Source organism: Schistocerca piceifrons, chromosome 1 (genome assembly GCF_021461385.2).
Source record: "Schistocerca piceifrons isolate TAMUIC-IGC-003096 chromosome 1, iqSchPice1.1, whole genome shotgun sequence".
Classification (NCBI taxonomy): Eukaryota; Metazoa; Arthropoda; class Insecta; order Orthoptera; family Acrididae; genus Schistocerca; species Schistocerca piceifrons.
The window spans coordinates 1,067,242,879-1,067,260,897 of NC_060138.1; the positions used below are offsets into that span (position 1 = coordinate 1,067,242,879).

At 42.3% G+C, this 18,019-nt stretch overlaps 1 protein-coding gene across 2 annotated transcripts in view; it reads right to left on the bottom strand.

Moving 5' to 3' along the window:
• The window catches only part of LOC124799394 (solute carrier organic anion transporter family member 74D-like), a 213,403-nt gene that overhangs the window by 76,885 nt on the left and 118,499 nt on the right, over positions 1–18,019 (bottom strand). For both annotated transcript variants that reach the window (XM_047262920.1, XM_047262921.1), the window contains exons 5-6: positions 12,380–12,586; positions 5,781–5,921 (exon numbers count right to left, since the gene is read on the bottom strand). In XM_047262920.1, coding sequence (XP_047118876.1) covers positions 5,781–5,921; positions 12,380–12,586 — 348 coding nt within the window. The remainder of the gene's footprint in view (positions 1–5,780; positions 5,922–12,379; positions 12,587–18,019) is intronic.

An 18,019-nucleotide genomic window follows, 5' to 3' on the forward strand; every position in this document is an offset into this window, starting at 1 on the left:
ATTTAAAAATCCGTAGTCTGTCCGGGATTCGAACCTGCGATCTTTCAACTTCCGCCGGCCGCTGTGGCCGAGCGGTTCTGGCACTTCAGTCCGGAACCGCGCGCCTACTACGGTCGCAGGTTCGAATCCTGCCTCGGGCATGGATGTGTGTGATGTCCTTAGGTTAGTTAGGTTTAAGTAGTTCTAAGTCTAGGGAACTGATGACCTCAGATGTTAAGTCCCATAGCGCATAGAGCCATTTTTTCAACTTCCAGATACGCCCTTTACCGCTAGACCGCCAGACCGGCAAAGATTTTTGTCAAGCTTCCCTGCTGTTTGCAGTTTCGGCGGCTGCTTATTGCTCCCACGCCAGATACCACCTCCTGTGTAGATGCCAAACTCTAGATCCCATCATTGGCACGACACGTCACTCCAAACACCATTTGAATATGCAATAGTTATCAATACGTGTATTATACGCTCGTTATTACTTTGCAGTAAGAAATTGTGTACACAAACCTACCTTACGAATCAGTCTATCTGTCATTGTAAACTACATCAAAATATCTACAGTAATTGCTGAGATTAACATTCACCTACAGACGGAAACCGTGGTGAAGTAATTGCAATTTCGTGCTTCCGCTACTGGAACCTTTCTAGAAGGTGGTATTTCCTGTCAGGAGTGTCAGAAAATTTTTCCAATTTTGCAGTTATCATTTATGACTTTTCAGGGATGAAACTGATTTCAGAGGTACTGGCTATCCGAATAGTTTTATAAGCTACGTCTTTTTAGCGCTTACGAAAATTCTCCACCGCGCACACCCTGATAGCGGGTATATCCACATGGAGTGCCATGGCCATCTTCTCTAGGGAGATCGCTATCTCTGATCTATGTTATTTACGGTAAACGCCGGTACCAGCGCATTCGTTTGTTTTCGATCCTAGTGTACTACGTCCCCTGCACAGTGTCGTGGTCCATCCTTTCACTGTTCGCTTCTTCCAACTGTTACACTGAAAGTCTTACTGAAGCAGCTGAAAGTTATTAAATGGTCAGCTGGCATTTTCCAGACCATTCCTATATTTACCACATTCCCTATATTGGTGTGGGATTCCCGATACCCTAAAGGTATCCAGTTATTTCCAGTTTTTCACCAGTATGCACCTGCCGCTGGCTCCATTGTAATCTATGGTTTTAACGGGGATATATCGGGCATGCTTTCCATCCCACCAGTTGGTGTGCTGCTAATTCTGCCTCTTGTGGCTAGGAAGACCAATCTCTGCACCTTGCCAAGCTACTTAGCAGCTACCTCGTTCCATCACACTGTAATCTCACAAATTATCGTAGGTCTTTTTACAGCGGCCTATATCCGAATGTGCTCCTGGGCTTTAAACCACAGTTTTTTCGACAGACTCCTAGAGCTCATAAAAACATCTTTCGCCTTGGAGCATAAACTCCTTACATGAGGCGTCAATGACAGCATCCAGGTTTATCTCTTGATAATTCATTACCCCTCGCTAAGAAACTTAAGATATGCTTGCTTGTGAAGGTTATTACAGCAGTTTGCTTGGGACGGACACTTAGTCATGTTCCCTGCATCAGCACTGCACAAATTTGCCAAGTGTATTACTATGCCTTTTCTTAACATTTATTACTGCCTACGAACTCTCTGCTTGCACTGCCTCTTGTGTATATATTATCTTCAGCAGCAACTCTTGTCAGTCCACGTTTCAGAATAAATTTCTATGTTATCTGAGTAATCATTTGGTTGTACCCCACGTTAACATCCTACGGTATCATCATCATGACGTTTGTTCCTGATAATAATCATAATCCAGTTACTAATTTGTAAAATTACTTCGCTGTTTTGTCATTGCTAAATTAAAGTAGTTCATGAATGACGCATGCTTCTATGAGGAGTTAAAGAAAGAGTGCGTGACCAGAGGAGTACAGAGTCCGCTTTTAGTCTGCCCATATTTGCCTGTTAGCCAGGCAGGCAAGCTGCCGCACGTAATCAGCAGAACGGGCAGGCTGCTCTACTCCCATCCAAACCTAGCTGTGCCCAACTCAATCAGGCTAAAGGGGCCTTCAGTTTATTCTGTATACTTTCATTGTAGTGCTTTCGGAATTTAATGGGAAGTCCTTTTTTACATGGGTATCACTAGACGAAGCTCTATATATATGAGAGGACGCGTCACTAGTCTCTGACAGTGTTCTAGCAGTAGTGGGCACCAGAAGATCCTGAGGAAGATCCCAGAAGAGGAGTCGAAACGTCGATCATTTTAGAAGAAATATGACGCAGCCCAATAACCCAGAAGATTTTAACTTCAGTGACAGCGGCCACGAAAGCCTGCAGACTTACATGAAATATATATTCATTCTGAGTAATTGTAGGCCAGAAAATGGCAGATTTTATCTGATCTTTTTTGCATATTTCGGGCTTGCTTATTTATTTCGATCGACCCGTATTCAGGTCGCTTCTAAATCATGTTTTATGTAGTACTGAGAATCATCTCTGAAAGTCGAGATCCTTTGCACCTAGGAACATGAAGATGTCTGTTACACTGCAACACCAACTTAAGTAAGGTTTTGGAAGTCTAATTTCCATAACCTTAGCGTGCTTCAGTCAAATATGAGTTCAATTATATCCATTTAATTACTTTTTCTAGTATTGTATTGCAGGTTCGCTGTACTCATTCTAAATGGCCAAAATAGTACATACTGAATTCCCGAAATGCATTTTAGTAAACGCGTAGTTCAGTTTTCATATTACATTAATCTAAAAACTATATGTTTGAAAGAAGAAGCCTTTCTTTCATATTAAACTTTCTTTGCACTACGTTTCGTACCACAAGAAAGTGGTTTTTAATATCCACTGGGCCGTATTTTTTTCCTGTTTAAGTCAATGTTTACCCTAAATTCAGAAATCCCATATACTTTTAAATGGTCTCGAGTCCTTAGCACACATTTCCAAACACTTGTCAGCTACTAAGTCTTCTTCCAAAATATTTATGAAGTGAGGAAACTGATAGTCAAATTTACAACCTTACCGTAACGTACTCGAGGTTCACGAGTGAGTGTCTAGTAACGTTTTACACAGTTTGCATTGCGAGACACCTACCAATCTATTTGAAACTGCCTCATAAACCCACGATAACATTTCCGCTCCTGGACTTGGCCTCTGTCACCTGACTGGTATATATTTCCCAAATCTTAAACTCTCCTCAATCTCTTTTAAGTTTAGTTTGTTCATATTGCTGCTCACACCGCTATGATAAATCAGCTGCAGTGAAACAACCTACGCAAATACCTGGCTGTTCTGGAATCACAGTAGATTGATAGCGCAACCTATTGTCAGGTGCATCAAGCTGAACGGGTCCCGGAAACTTGCCAGGCTTTCGAAAACCCATGCTGGCCTGCTTTAATCACTGTGCTTCAGCTCACGTGTACTCTGCGGCATTCTGAACTACTTCAGTGCTTACGGTGGAGACAGGGGCAGGCAGGCTGCTGGAAGGAGTGTTTGTACACCTCCGTGCGTGACAGAACCCCCTTCGATCAGATGAGCCATATTCAGATCTAAGGTCGTGTACTCGCCCATTAGTGATTAGGTAGCTACAAATTGATGCTGATGGCGATTAATTTTTCATTCTTGGTACCGAGCCCTAGTGAAGTTGCAGTTTTTTTTTGAGTCATCAGTCTTCTGACTGTTTTGATGCGGCCCGCCACGAATTCCTCTCCTGTGCAACCGTGCATCTCAGAGTAGCACTTGCGACCTACGTCTTCAATTATTTGCTAGATGTATTCAAGCAGTAATGGCTAGAGGACAAATGTAAGGAGCTAGAGGCATATTTCACTAGGAGTAAGACAGGTATTGCCTACAGGAAAATTAAAGAGACCTCTGGAGAAAAGAGAACCACTTGTATGAATATCAAGAGCTCAGACAGAAACCCAGTTCTAAGCAAAGAAGGGAAAGCAGAAAGGTGGAAGGAATATATAGAGGGTCTATACATGGGCGATGTACTTGAGGAAAATATTATGGAAATGGAAGAGGATGTAGATGAAGATGAAACGGGAGATAATACTGCATGAAGAGTTTGACAGAGCACTGAAAGACCTAAGTCTAAACAAGGCCCCGGGAGTAGACAACATTCCATTAGAACTACTGAGAGCCAGCCCTGACAAAACTCTACCATCTGGTGAGCAAGATGTATGAGACAGGCGAAATACCCTCAGACTTCAAGAAGAATATAATAATTCCAATCCCAAAGAAAGCAGGTGTTGACAGATGTGAAAATTACCGAATTATCAGTTTAATAAGTCACGGGTGCAGAATACTAATACGAATTCTTTACAGACGAATGGAAAACTGGTAGAAACCGACATCGGGGAAGATCAGTTTGGATTCCGTAGAAATACTGGAACACGTGAGGCAATACTGACCCTACGACTTAACTTAGAAGACAGATTAAGGAAAGTCACACCTGCGTTTCTAGCATTTGTAGGCTTTTGAAAATGTTGACTGGAATACTCTCTTTCAAATTCTGAAGGTGCCAGGGGTAAAATACAGGAAGCGACAGGCTATTTTCAATTTGTACAGAAACCAGTTACAAGAGTCGAGGGTCATGAAAGGGAAGTAGTGGTTAGGAGGGAGTGAGACAGGGTTGTTGTTATTCAATCTGTATACTGAGCAAGCAGTAAAGGAAACAAAAGAAAAATTTGGAGTAGGAATTAAAATCCACGGAGAAGAAATAAAAACTTTGAAGTTCACCGATGACATTGTAATTCTGTCAGAGACAGCAAAGGAACTGGAAGAGGAGTTGAACGGAATGGGCTGTGTCTTGAAAGGAGGATATAAGATGAACATCAACAAAAGCAAAACGAGGAAAATGGAATGTAGTCGAATTAAATCGGGTGATGCTGGGGGAATTATATTAGGTAATGAGACACTTAAAGTAGTAAAGGAGTTTTGCTATTTGGAGATCAAAATAACTGATGATGGTCGAAGTAGAGAGGATATAAAATGTAGACTGGCAATGGCAAGGAACGCGTTTCTGAAGAAGAGAAATTTGTTAACATCGAGTATAGATTTAAGTATCAGGAAGTCGTTTCTGAAAGTATTTGTACGGAGTGTAGCCATGTATGGAAGTGAAACGTGGACGGTAAATAGTTTAGACAAGAAGAGAATAGAAGTTTTCGAAATGTGGTGCTACAGAAGAATGCTGAAGATTAGATGGGTAGATCACATAACTAATGAGGAGGTATTGAATAGAATAGGGGAGAAGAGAAATTTGTGGCACAACGTGACTAGAGGAAGGGATCGGTTGGTATGACATGTTCCGAGGCATGAAGGGATCACCAATTTAGTATTGGAGGGCAGCGTGGAGGGTAAAAATCGTAGAGGGAGATCAAGAGATGAATACACTAAGCAAATTCAGAAGGATGTAGGTTGCAGTAGATACTGGAAGATGAAGAAGCTTGCACAGGATAGGGTAGCATGGAGAGCTGCAACAAACCAGTCTCTGGACTGAAGACGACAAGAACAACAACAATTCCAGTCTCAGTCTTCCTCTATAGTTTTTACCCTCTACAGCTCAGTCTAGTACCATGGAAGTTATTCGCTGATGTCTTAATGGATGTCCTATCATCCTGTCTCTTCTTCTTGTCTAATCATTGAAGTTAGTGATAGTTCCATATGACTTTCAATAATCAATTAATTTAATGGGTTACATCCTCAGCATAGTGTCCTAGGCTCTGTGGATGTCAGTGAACAGCTTGCTAGTTGGTGCACGCCGGGATAACTCACCGAGCCACCAGGCGCCGATCCAGCGCGGGTCGTTGCTGTCGATGACGGGCGTCAGCTCCGGGGCGACGTACTGGCGCAGCGCGTAGGACGCCAGCACGTAGCCGAGCGTGGGGCCCAGCATGCGCAGGCACTGCGACACCGCTGCAGGCAGATCATAATCTGTTACCTTCTTGATGATACAGATGTAAGTTGTCTAGAACAAAAACAAAAAGAGTTACTCATTCTAGTGAACAGACAAAAAAAGCACTCCGTCTTTAGGCCACGAGTGGCCTACCGAGACCATCCGACCGCCGTGTCATCCTCAGTGGAGGATGCGGATAGGAGGGGCGTGTGGTCAGCTCGCAGCTCTACCGGTCGTTATGATGGTATTCTTGACCGAAGCCGCTACTATTCGGTCGAGTAGCTCCTCAATTGGCATCACGAGGCTGAGTACAACCCGAAAAATGGCAACAGCGCCTGGCGGCCTGGATGGTCACCCATCCAAGTGCCGACCACGCCCGATAGCGCTAAACTTCGGTGATCACACGGGATCCGGTGTATCCACTGCGGCAAGGCCGTTGCCTAGTGAACAAATAATGTCGCCAAACAAACCACTGCTTAGGTGGAGTAAGCACTGCGTTGATCATCTGTGACAAAACTGTTTCAATGACTGCCACTGAAATCTGAAGATATCCTTTGTGAGTTTACTCTTGTACGTGTTGAACCAGGTGGGCGTATCTCTGGGACCGAGAGTTTCTAAGGAGTGTAGAGGAAGTAATGGAAAGTTGAATGTGAAAATCGCTCCGTGACGTGTGTATCGCCAGAGAACTCTACGGGAACGAGCGGGAATGCATTAGAGTTCAGTCCAGCATACAATTTCAGTCTGCCGCATGTAATCGAAATGCCCGCTTCAAAAATCTTTAATTTATCTGAAAAATCACAAAATGATGCAATGCTGCCTGTAAGCATCACAGAGAGTTATTGAAAGGTCCTCGATCCGTGGATGTTTCGTATCTTTTTAGTACCAAACAAACTGTATCACTCCACAAAAAAAAGAATTTTGCTTTTTACTGTACCAAATTATTCACATACGTACATTCTAGTTCACAGTCCTGCTCTTCATCTAACTGAATATTTGTACACCATAATAATAGCTGTAGCTGTGCGTCGGCGGACACATTTGTACTCCAGTAAGCATATTAGAATTACTAATTTAGAGAAGCTTATTGTATTAGTGTTTGCATCTACGTCTAGTTAACATGCATAAAGTGATACTTTAGTAAACATCAGATTACGTTCGGAAATCTTTTAGTGATTAGGACAAGAGCATTTTACTGCTTGTATTGGAGGAGACGCACACAGCAGTCAGTCGCAGTCCCATTAGCTTTTATTAAGCTTGCGAATCTAGATTTCGGCTATGAATAGCCGTCATCAGTGCATTTTCGTTACAATTTAATAGACTCGCGGCAGTTCATGTCTCCACATATTCTTACAGCTGTATAGGCACGATCGTACTTCTGCCTGTACACCTGTAAGAACGTATGGAGACGTGTACTGCCACGAGTCTATTGAATTGTAACGAAAGTGCACTCAATTTGGTTATTTACAGACGAAATTTAGATTTACAAGCATAATAAAAACTAATGGGACTGTGACTGCTGTGTGCTTCTCCTTCCTCGCATTCTACGGTCGCTGTGCACAACGGTTCCTGATGGAATCAAAATTGGTTACTTCTTATATTCTTATTTCCATAAAAAATGATGGATTATGTGTAACTATCATAACATAGTAGTTAGGCAGTCTAGCCTAAAACCCTGCTAACACCCCTCCGCCTTTTGGTATTTTCTCTTCAGAGTGGCGACTTCGTTCCATCAAAATATTTTCCACAGCTCTCCTGGTTTTTGCAGGTTTAAATGCCAAATATCTCTGAATAAGTTTCTAATGCACGTAAGAGGAAGTTGTACTGTTCTAGTTTTCATGATAACAAATAATTTTTTTGAATAACGGTGCACTTACCAGTGATTATTCCGAGTTGAGGTTGGATTTACAGTTTTGTCAGTAATTCTTTAATTTATAAGCTCATGCCGCCCTTGGAAATTCATTCGTTACTGTTGTCAATTGCAATTCTGTGCCATGCCATGAAATTGTGCAATAACCTCAGCTATACCAGAAATCCTCTCAGTAACATGCTTCGAACTTTCGTTGCTGAAATGTGTTAACAATATTCAGACTCATCGTTGACTTACAGCAAGGAACAGCGAGAAAGCCGGCAAAGTACTACCTTCCATCGAATTAAGTAAAAAAGACCCGAAGTCTGAATATACAGCGATTATAAAACATGCATATTCAGGTACGATCCGTATTTTTTTCTAAAACTAAAAAAAACCTTCGCTCTTATGCGAATGATAAATTCACACCTATACAAAATTCTCACACGCACTGGGCCTAAAATATCGCATAATAGGAAATGTACCTGGAGCCCGCGAACCTACGCACAATGACCAAAGTTCCAGATGTGAGCTAGCTTGGGTGGCCACGATCGAGCGAGAAATATTACAAACCGTGCGAGGTGGCTCAGTGGTTAGCACACTGGACTCGCATTTGGGAGGACGATGGTTCAATCCCGCGTCCAGCCATCCTGATTTAGGTTTTCCGTTATTTCTCTATATCGCTTCAGGCAAATGCCTGGATGGTTCCTTTGAAAGGATACGGTCGACTTCCTTCCCTATCCTTCCCTAGTCCAATTGGACCGATGACCTCGCTGTCTGCTCTCTTCCTCCAAAGCAATCACCCAAATAATACAACAATTCATAATGCTTTTTCTAGCTTTCCTTAATCGAGCCGGCCGCGGTGGCCGAGCGGTTCTAGGCGCTACAGTCTGAAACCGCGCGACCTCTACGGTCGCAGGCTCGAATCCTGCCTCGGGCATGGATGTTTGTGGTGTCCTTAGGTTAGTTAGGTTTAAGTAGTTCTAAGTTCTAGGGGACTGATGACCTCAGAAGTTAAGCCCCATAGTGCTCAGAGCCATTTGAACCATTTTTTCCTTAATCGACTCCACCACCGACTTACTCCGAAGCAGAATCTCAAAGCAGTCTGCAACAAATTGACTCAGAACACTTCTTTCCATGAATCAACAGTTCAAGTTCCCTAGAGTCTCTCAAAATTCTTTGTCATTTCCATGACTTTTCCAGTAAATTAATTTTGCTTCAGAATTACAGATTTTTAGAAACGTCATCACGCTACTTTTGATTTTGTATATCATATTCAATTATTATCTTAGACTAATAAATAAAATTAACAACACAATTCAGTTGTTCCGTTACCAGTAGCTACAGTGTAGAATTATTGATTTACTTTTTCTGAACTGGTATTATTGAACACACCAACTTGCAGATTCTATCGTACAGAGATGACGAGTTAGACTCACTACCTTTCTATGTCTGTCAACATCTCAAAAAGAAGGAAGGGAGGATTAACTGCGATTAGCCGGCATTGTAGTGTAGGCATCACACACACAGAATTTGTTTATATATCAACGAGAATAATCGTTTTTGAAAATATAATTGGATAGTCAAAAAATCTTACCAAGCGACGACAGGAGAAACACGTATAAAAGTTAAGGAAATGTGCAAACTTCCGGAGCCAGTGGTTTCCTCTTCTAGCAGAAGGGCTGAAGGGGGAAGAAAAAGGGATGAAGGAAAATGACTGTCGAGGTTTAGCAAATGGGGAGAAATATGGAAAAGTCGCCCAGAACCCTGGGTCGGGGGAGACATACCGGCCGGGGTAAGAAGGAAAGACTGATAGTTGGGCACTGCACCTGTCGGTGTTTGAAAACCTGAAAGTTTGAAGGTGGAAGATATAGTAATAAGCAACATAGGGATTACTAACAACATGTTACGCAAAGCAAGAGTGGAAAGGTAAGTGCGTTATACGTAGTAGAGCTGGGGGCGGGGATAAACAGACAGGTCAGGAAATAAAAGATATAGAAAAATATTTTAATTTCTGACCTTCTATCTTTTCCCGAGACCCACCTATAAGTCTGATGAGCACAGAGCAGTGAATCGGGCATGGTCTTATTAAAGGGGAACTCCTTGCATTTGGTTGGAGCAATTCACGGAACCCATGGATATTTTAAATAGTCGGTCGGGAATTTAAAACACTTTTCTCCGAATATGAGGATAGTTCTGCCCTTCCCCCTCTCCCTACCACGACACAATACTAGCACTGTGTAATTTTGCGTATATATATATATATATATATATATATATATATATATATATATAAACACTGTAGGATGGATACAAGCAGTAAACAAAGACGCCAACAAAATAGGTGTTACAGAAGAAATAATACGTGACAGGAATAACTTTAGGCTACTTATAGAAAACGCAAACTATGAAGAAGATGCGCCAAAACATCGACCCAAGAGAGTGTGGACAGATGAGCAGAGACGAGCAGTTGGCGAGAAAATGAAGAAGTACTGGGAAGAACGGAAGAAAAAGAAACACCATAAGTCTTAAGCTGTATGCGGTCCATAGCTGGCCAAATTCATAATTAAAAATATATATATATATATATATATATATATATATATATATATATATATATATATATATATATACCTTACCAAAGGAAAGAAGAAAGAAATGAGGGTTTAATATTCTCGCGACAATGGATCTCAAGCTAGAATTTGACAAAAATGGGGAAGGAAATCTGCTGTGTGCTTGCCAAAGATACCATTCCACCTTTAACGTAAAGTTTTTGAGGATGAATGCGGAGACCGTAGAGAAAACAGATAGCCAGGATTTTAGACATGAATCATCGCTGAATAGGAATCCAGTGGCTTTACAAATACTTCATCTTTCTTGCAGTATGTTATGGATGATATCATATGCGTTGTGGAGTTAGAATTGCCGTATTTTGCTTTAATAATGTAGAAATAATGTCTTTCTGTGAACTGCGTAGTTAGAACCTTGTTGAACTGCTAACAAAAAATTGGTATTTAATGTTTGTTTTAACGTGATATTGTAAACTTGGCACCTGAAGTATCGCAAACACAACACAGCATAACCACTAATGTCGAGGCATGATTAGATTCAAGGTTAACTAAGGTCCCAAATGTCTCCATTAAGTTATAAACTCAGATTTGATTGAAATCTTCCGAACTATATTTTTTTGTTATCCATTAAGAGCTGTCTAAGACTACCGTTTCTATTAGGTACCTCTATGTCATAGGTTACTGCAGTTCCAACGCAGCATCTTCCAACTCCCTGCTCAAAAAATTACATCATAAAACGTTTCAATGCACCATCTCAATAAACTGTATTGATTCTGTACTATGCTATGTTACATACTTTGGCTAGCATTATTTCCACTGCCATCTATTACAAACTAATGGTGAAATCGATACTAGGTACAGAACCCACACCTGAACAGAATCTACTGCTGCACTTCCACTTCCCAACCGCATTTCAGTTGCTCCATGTAAAGCAAGGATGAAAATAAAGAAGAATCTTATTCCATTTGTAGTATCTGACTGGGGGGGTGGGAAGGAAAATTTTCATTTGGGGCAGCGAAGTTCAAACTTCAGTCTATCCATCCAGATTTAGGTGTTTTTGGACTTTCCCTAAACTACGGCAGTTTTTTGGGAAGTAAGGTCCCATCACTCACAAATGGGAACAACTGTAAAAATCGAAAATGTTTTATTTGCAACAGTTAGTTACATCTCCCAGATACTTCTCTACATACTCACTGTTCCAACTTAGACATCTGTCGTAGCGTTGTATCAACCGCCCAATACCCTCTTCATTGAAGGCAGCCACCTGGGGTTACTATGGGGGAGTCAGTTACGAGCTCTATTGTGGGTGATCAAACACTTCCCGTCAAAAACGCTACAGTAGCATCTTAATTGCCCTTCAGAGTGCAGCAGAGAATTGTTATGAAGAAGGAAACTATGACAGTTGGTACGTTGCGCAGGCAGTAGGACAACGGGCGAAATCTCCCACCAGGTGCTCATGCTTGGTGGAAGACACTGTTTTTTAGGTATCATTACGTTCTCAATGTGCGTGAAAAGAGCGACGTCACAGGCATACTTAAGACACTACACAACACATCTGCGCAAAGCTTTGTCGGATTTTCGCTGTGGTTTCCATTCCGCACCGATAGGACCTTACTTTCCGAATAGACCTGGTATTACTCGTATATGGGCACGTTTATTTAATTAACATGGCCACAGCCAATTCCTTTTCTCATCGCACCCAACCTGAGCTGTAGCAGAATTGGTGAAGGAATATCCCACATAGCTGGCAGCTCTGTTGCCAGCTTTCAACTACGAAGAGGAAATGGCTGCAGACGATAACTATTGCCACCTATAGAGCCGCAGAAAGACTGATGCGTTGCCATGGAGACGTATACAAAATATCATTACATGATTGGTTGAGGTGATCTCCCGAAGCAGCCCCGCTAACCAAACTGCCACTGTCAAGGGACCTTCTCTTCCATGATGCTCCCTTACTACTGGCACACCATACTGACACCGAATTTAAGGCTCCCTGAATTAAGAGAGATTGTTCACTGGCCTAGGCAAAGGACACAAGAAGTGGCAGGATGCGTTTCCTTACCGAGCAGTATGGGCGACTGGCTCCTGCGCGCGTTGTCGTCCATGTAGGCGATCCCCAGCGTGTAGTAGAGAGAGTTGCCGACGCCGGTGAGAGCGTTGGCCAGGAACAAGATGGCGGCCGGTGCCAGCGACGCCGCGCCTCCGCGCTGCCCGCACGACTCCGCGTCGCTGCCCTCGCCCACCGCACCGCAGAGGCTCGTCTTCGTAGCTGCAATCATGCCTGCTCTCTTATCTCCATGGCACGGTAAATTTGCAAATAACGAGCTACACAATTTAAAAAAAAATGGCTCTGAGCCCTTTGGGACTTAACATCTATGGTCATCAGTCCCCTAGAACTTAGAACTACTTAAACCTAACTAACCTAAGGACATCACACAACAACCAGCCATCACGAGGCAGAGAAAATCCCTGACCCCGCCGGGAATCGAACCCGGGAACCCGGGCGTGGGAAGCGGGAACGCTACCGCACGACCACGAGATGCGGACAGCTACAGAATTCAGTTACCTAAAATAATATTTTTAGTAAGGTTAGGAGATGCCATTGCACTTCTATCAGAGATGCCAAATGAATGTAAAATCAGTTAAACGGAATGTAGAGTAAGGTGCAGTAATTTGGCAATATTTTTGAAGAGACGTATTGTTTTATTAGAGAAAAATAACAAAAAATGTTTTAATTAATTTTATTAAGTAACTGCTTACACGAGCCCCATTTTATAAACGTATTACACTCTTCTTGTTATCGGCACTGCTCATAATCACAACCTTCCAGCATACACAGGAATGTAATTTTGCAATAGGTAAGGTCATTCGGCAGTAGCGGTAAGGTAACTTAGCAACACAAAGTTTCATTCATCCTACTGCATCAGTCCTCATCTTCAGAACTTGAATGTTCACAACAATTGTCACGTAAGTAAACACCTTCCTTAGTCGTTTTTTGTTTTTTGTTTTGTTTTGGCAGCTGCCATGGCAGGGTACGAAGCAAAAAGAGCACTGTGTCCATCATGCACCTGTTTCTCTCTTCATGTCAGTTACGCGTGTGAAATACTTGGCCGGCCGGAGTGGCCAAGCGGTTCTAGGAGCTACAGTCTGGAACCGCGCGACCGCTACGGTCGCAGGTTCGAATCCTGCCTCGGGCATGGATGTGTGTGGCGTCCTTAGGTTAGTTAGGTTTAAGTAGTTCTAAGTTCTAGGGGACTAATGACCACAGCAGTTAAGTCCCATAGTGCTCAGAGCCATTTGAACCATTTTTTTGAAATACTTGTCTCCACCAATATTTGCTATAAACATCTTGCATAAAAGTCTAGCACTGACGTAGGAGTATCGTTTACAGTCGTCCAAATGAGTAACCCAAGATGGAGTTCGACTGTCGTAACGCTAAGCGTTGACTTCCTAAGGTCCCTGTCGCCAATACTTCACAAAATAAGTAAGCCAAATTATTTATATGTCACCATAGCCCTCACTGCACCTATTGTGTACAAATAAAATGTACGAGGGTGAGTCAAATGAAAACATTAATTTTTTTAAAAATATTATTTATTGTGTAGAAGTAGTAACAAGCGGTATCACTTTTCAACATAATCTCCCCCAGGCTCAATGCAAGTCCTCCAGCACTTACAACGTGCACAAATTCCTTTAGAAAAAAATTCTTTTAGTAGTCCGCACAACCACGCATGCACCGCGTGGCGTACCTCTTCATCAGAACGAAACTTCTTTCCTCCCATTGCGTCTTTGAGTGGTCCAAATATATGGAAATCACTCGGGGCAAGGTTTTGTGAGTATGGTGGATGAGAAAGACACTCAAAATTCAGCTGTTGCACAGGCAGTGTGGGGCCTTACATTGTCATGATGCAAAAGGACACCTGCTGACAGCAATCCATGTCGCTTTGATTTGATTGCAGGCTGCAGATGATTTTTTAGGAGATCTGTGTATGATGCACTGGTGACAGTGGTCCCTCTAGGCGTGTAATGCTCCAAAATGATGCCTTTTTCGTCCCAAAAGAGAGTCAGCATAACCTTACCTGCTGATGGTTCTGTTCGAAACCTCTTTGGTTTTGGTGATGAGGAATGGCGCCATTTCTTGCTCGCTCTCATCGTTTCCGGTTGGTGGAAGTGAACGTAGGTTTCGTCCCCAGTAATGATTCTTGTAAGGAAGCCTTCACCTTCTTGTTCAAAGCGCCGAAGAAGTTCTTCACAAGCATCAACACGTCGTTCTCTCATTTCAGGAGTCAGCTGCTGTGGCACCCATCTTGCAGACACTTTGTGAAACTGGAGCATCTCATGCACAATGTGGTGTGCTGACCCATGACTAATCTGTAAACATGCTGTAATGTCATTCAGTGTCACTCGGCGGTTTTCCTTCACTATGGCTTCAACTGCTGCAATGTTCTGTGGAGTCACAACTCGTTGTGCCTGACCTGGACGAGGAGCATCTTCCACTGAAGTCACACCATTTACGAACTTCCTGTTCCATTTGTAGACTTGCTGCTGTGACAAACATGCATCACCATACTGAACCTTCATTCGTCGATGAATTTCAGTAGGTTTCACATCTTCACTACGCAAAAACCGAATAACAGAACGCTGTTCTTCCCTGGTGCAAGTCGAAAGTGGGGCGGCCATCTTTATACTGATACTGCGACGGTATGTGTGCATCTGCACTATGCTGCCACCTACAGGCCATTCTGCACGCTGTTTGTAGCACGCTTACTAACTTAGAGGACAACGGCGCGAAATATCGATTTGTTACTCTGCTCAAGCGTCAAATGTGCCACACAACAGTAAGTTGTTTAGTCAGCGCATACTTTTGATCGCGGGAGAGCGCAGCTGTAGTGCTACTAATGAACACATTGTCATGCCATGTGTCGGAAAAACCAGGAAAACTACTCTGAATGGGATCATCGCAGCCAACTTTTAACAAAATACAGCTGAATTACCTATACCACGAAATTGCCTTACCTTACGCTATTATGTTTCGGAAAGAGGTTATAACATGCATATCAACAAAAGCAATAGAAGGGTGTTGGAACGAAGTCCAATGAAACCAGGAGATGCTGAGAGAATTAGATTACAAAATGAGGCACGAAATGTAGTAGACGAATTCTATTTCAGCAGCAAAATATTTGAAGATGGTCGAAGTAGTCAGGATATAAAAAGCACACTGGCAATAGCGAGAAAAGCATTCCTAAAGAACTACAAATTTTTAAACGTCTGATATACATTTGACTGCTAACAAGTCTTTTTACATCGTACTTGTCTGAATGATAAACTGAAATGTGGTGCTGAAAATCAATTGGATAGATCGAGTAATTAATGAGGTGGCACTTAATATAATTGTGGAAAAATGAATTTATGACTCAACTTCACTAAAAAAAGGGATCGGTTGATAGGGTACATCGTGAGGCATCAAGGAATCGTCAATTTCATAAGGGCAGGAAATTTTAGAACTAAATGACAACAACAGCAACGCAAGTTAACAATTCATGTATTTTCCTTTATTTTAGAGCATCGAAAAATTTCAAAGAAGAGCAGTTCTTTTCGTAACATCGCGGAGTAGGGAACAGAGTGACACGGTTATGATTTGCGAATTGGGGCAGTAGTCACGAAGACAAAGGCATTTTCTGCTGCGGCGAGATATTTTAGCAAAATTTCAATCACTTACTTTCTCCTCCTGAAAAAATATTTTGTTGACACCCACCTACAAGGAAGAAATGAACATCGTAAGAGAAATCGGAGTTCTCGCGGAAAGAATTAAGTGTTCGTTTCTCCAGATCACTGTTCGAGAGCGGAACGGTAGAGTCTGCATGTGGTTCGTTGAATCCCTACCCTGGCACTTAACTGTGAATGCAGTGTAGTCACGAAGATGTAGATTTAGATACGGGAGGAGAAGTTATTCCGTTTCTGTTACTTGACGCACTTGGTAAGATGCACCTGGCGCTTAACCATTAGTTCGTATTAAACTTTGGCGATTAATTTTTATCGCTTTTCGCGACATTCGTTGAAACAATGAGGAAATAAAGTTAATTGTATATGTCTTCATTTTATATTATAGAAGGTCATACATAGCATACTCTACTCAATTAGCGAGCACTTAATTGGCTGAATTTATTGTTATCCGATGGAGGATCACCTGCCGTGTCTTCATGAGACACGGCAGAGGTGCTTCATATTTGATGCAATACAGCGGTGCAGAGGCGGATTGTCATGACCTGTTCGATGCTACTCGTATTTCTACTCTCGTCTTCTGATAGTACTGATGATGAAAATTTCCTCATTCAGCTGGATTCACGCCAGATGCCAATGTCTCGACCACTTTATCGATGCTGAGTGACAAGTGATCTCAGACAGAACGCAAGAAGCAACTGGTCGCTTCGAAACATCAAGTGTCTGACTTCGTTGGACAGCCACAAAAGTTATTAGCGTTACGTTTCTTCAGGGTTCAACCGCTTACTACTCTTCCAGAGGAACAGGTGAATGTCAGAAGTTTATGCGTATTGTGCATCATTCGAGGGCCTGATTCGAACAGGTGATAGTAGTTTACGAATTTGCCGCTCGAGACCAGCTGTATGCAGAATACACTCGATGTGCCGTGCAGTGCTAGTAAGAAAAGACATATACCTTAAACTATGTAGGAGACGTTGGGACAAACTGACGAGCGGGACAGCTTGAGTAATAACGTAATTCATATTTCTACGTTATCTACATCTACATCTATATCTACATGATTACTCTGAAATTCACATTTAAGTGCTTGGCGGAGGGTTCAACGAACCACAATCATACTATCTCTCTACCATTCCACTCCCGAACAGCGCGCGGGAAAAACGAACACCTAAACCTTTCTGTTCGAGCTCTGATTTCTCTTATTTTATTTTGATGATCATTCCTACCTATGTAGGTTGGGCTCAACAAAATATTTTCGCATTCGGAAGAGAAAGTTGGTGACTGAAATTTCGTAAATAGATCTCGCCGCGACGAAAAACGTCTTTGCTTTAATGACTTCCATCCCAACTCGCGTATTATATCTGCCACACTCTCTCCCCTGTTACGTGATAATACAAAAAGAGCTGCCCTTTTTGGCACCCTTTCGATGTCCTCCGTCAATCCCACCTGGTAAGGATCCCACACCGCGCAGCAATATTCTAACAGAGGATGAACGAGTGTAGTGTAAGCAGTCTCTTTAGTGGACTTGTTGCATCTTCTAAGTGTCCTGCCAATGAAACGCAACCTTTGGCTCGCCTTCGCCACAATATTATCTATGTGGTCTATCCAACTGAAGTTGTTCGTAATTTTAACACCCAGGTACTTAGCTGAATTGACAGCCTTGACAATTGTACTATTTATCGAGTAATCGTATTCCAACGGATTTCTTTTGGAACTCATGTGCCATACGGATGCTTTTAACACTTCACACGATGAGAGACTAACAACTTGCACAGTGAAGCCGCTGCCTGCGGTCCAGTGTGTTGTCTGATGGTACAAGTCTTAAGATATTACATGAGATCTTGTGATACAACGTGCAGGATACTTGGTTACGCTCTGCTGTAGATTACTACCTCAGACAGTATGCGTTTCACAGTCACTGTATATTCATGATTCCTTTAATCCTATTCCAAAAATCAAAAACATTTAACATAAGGCGACT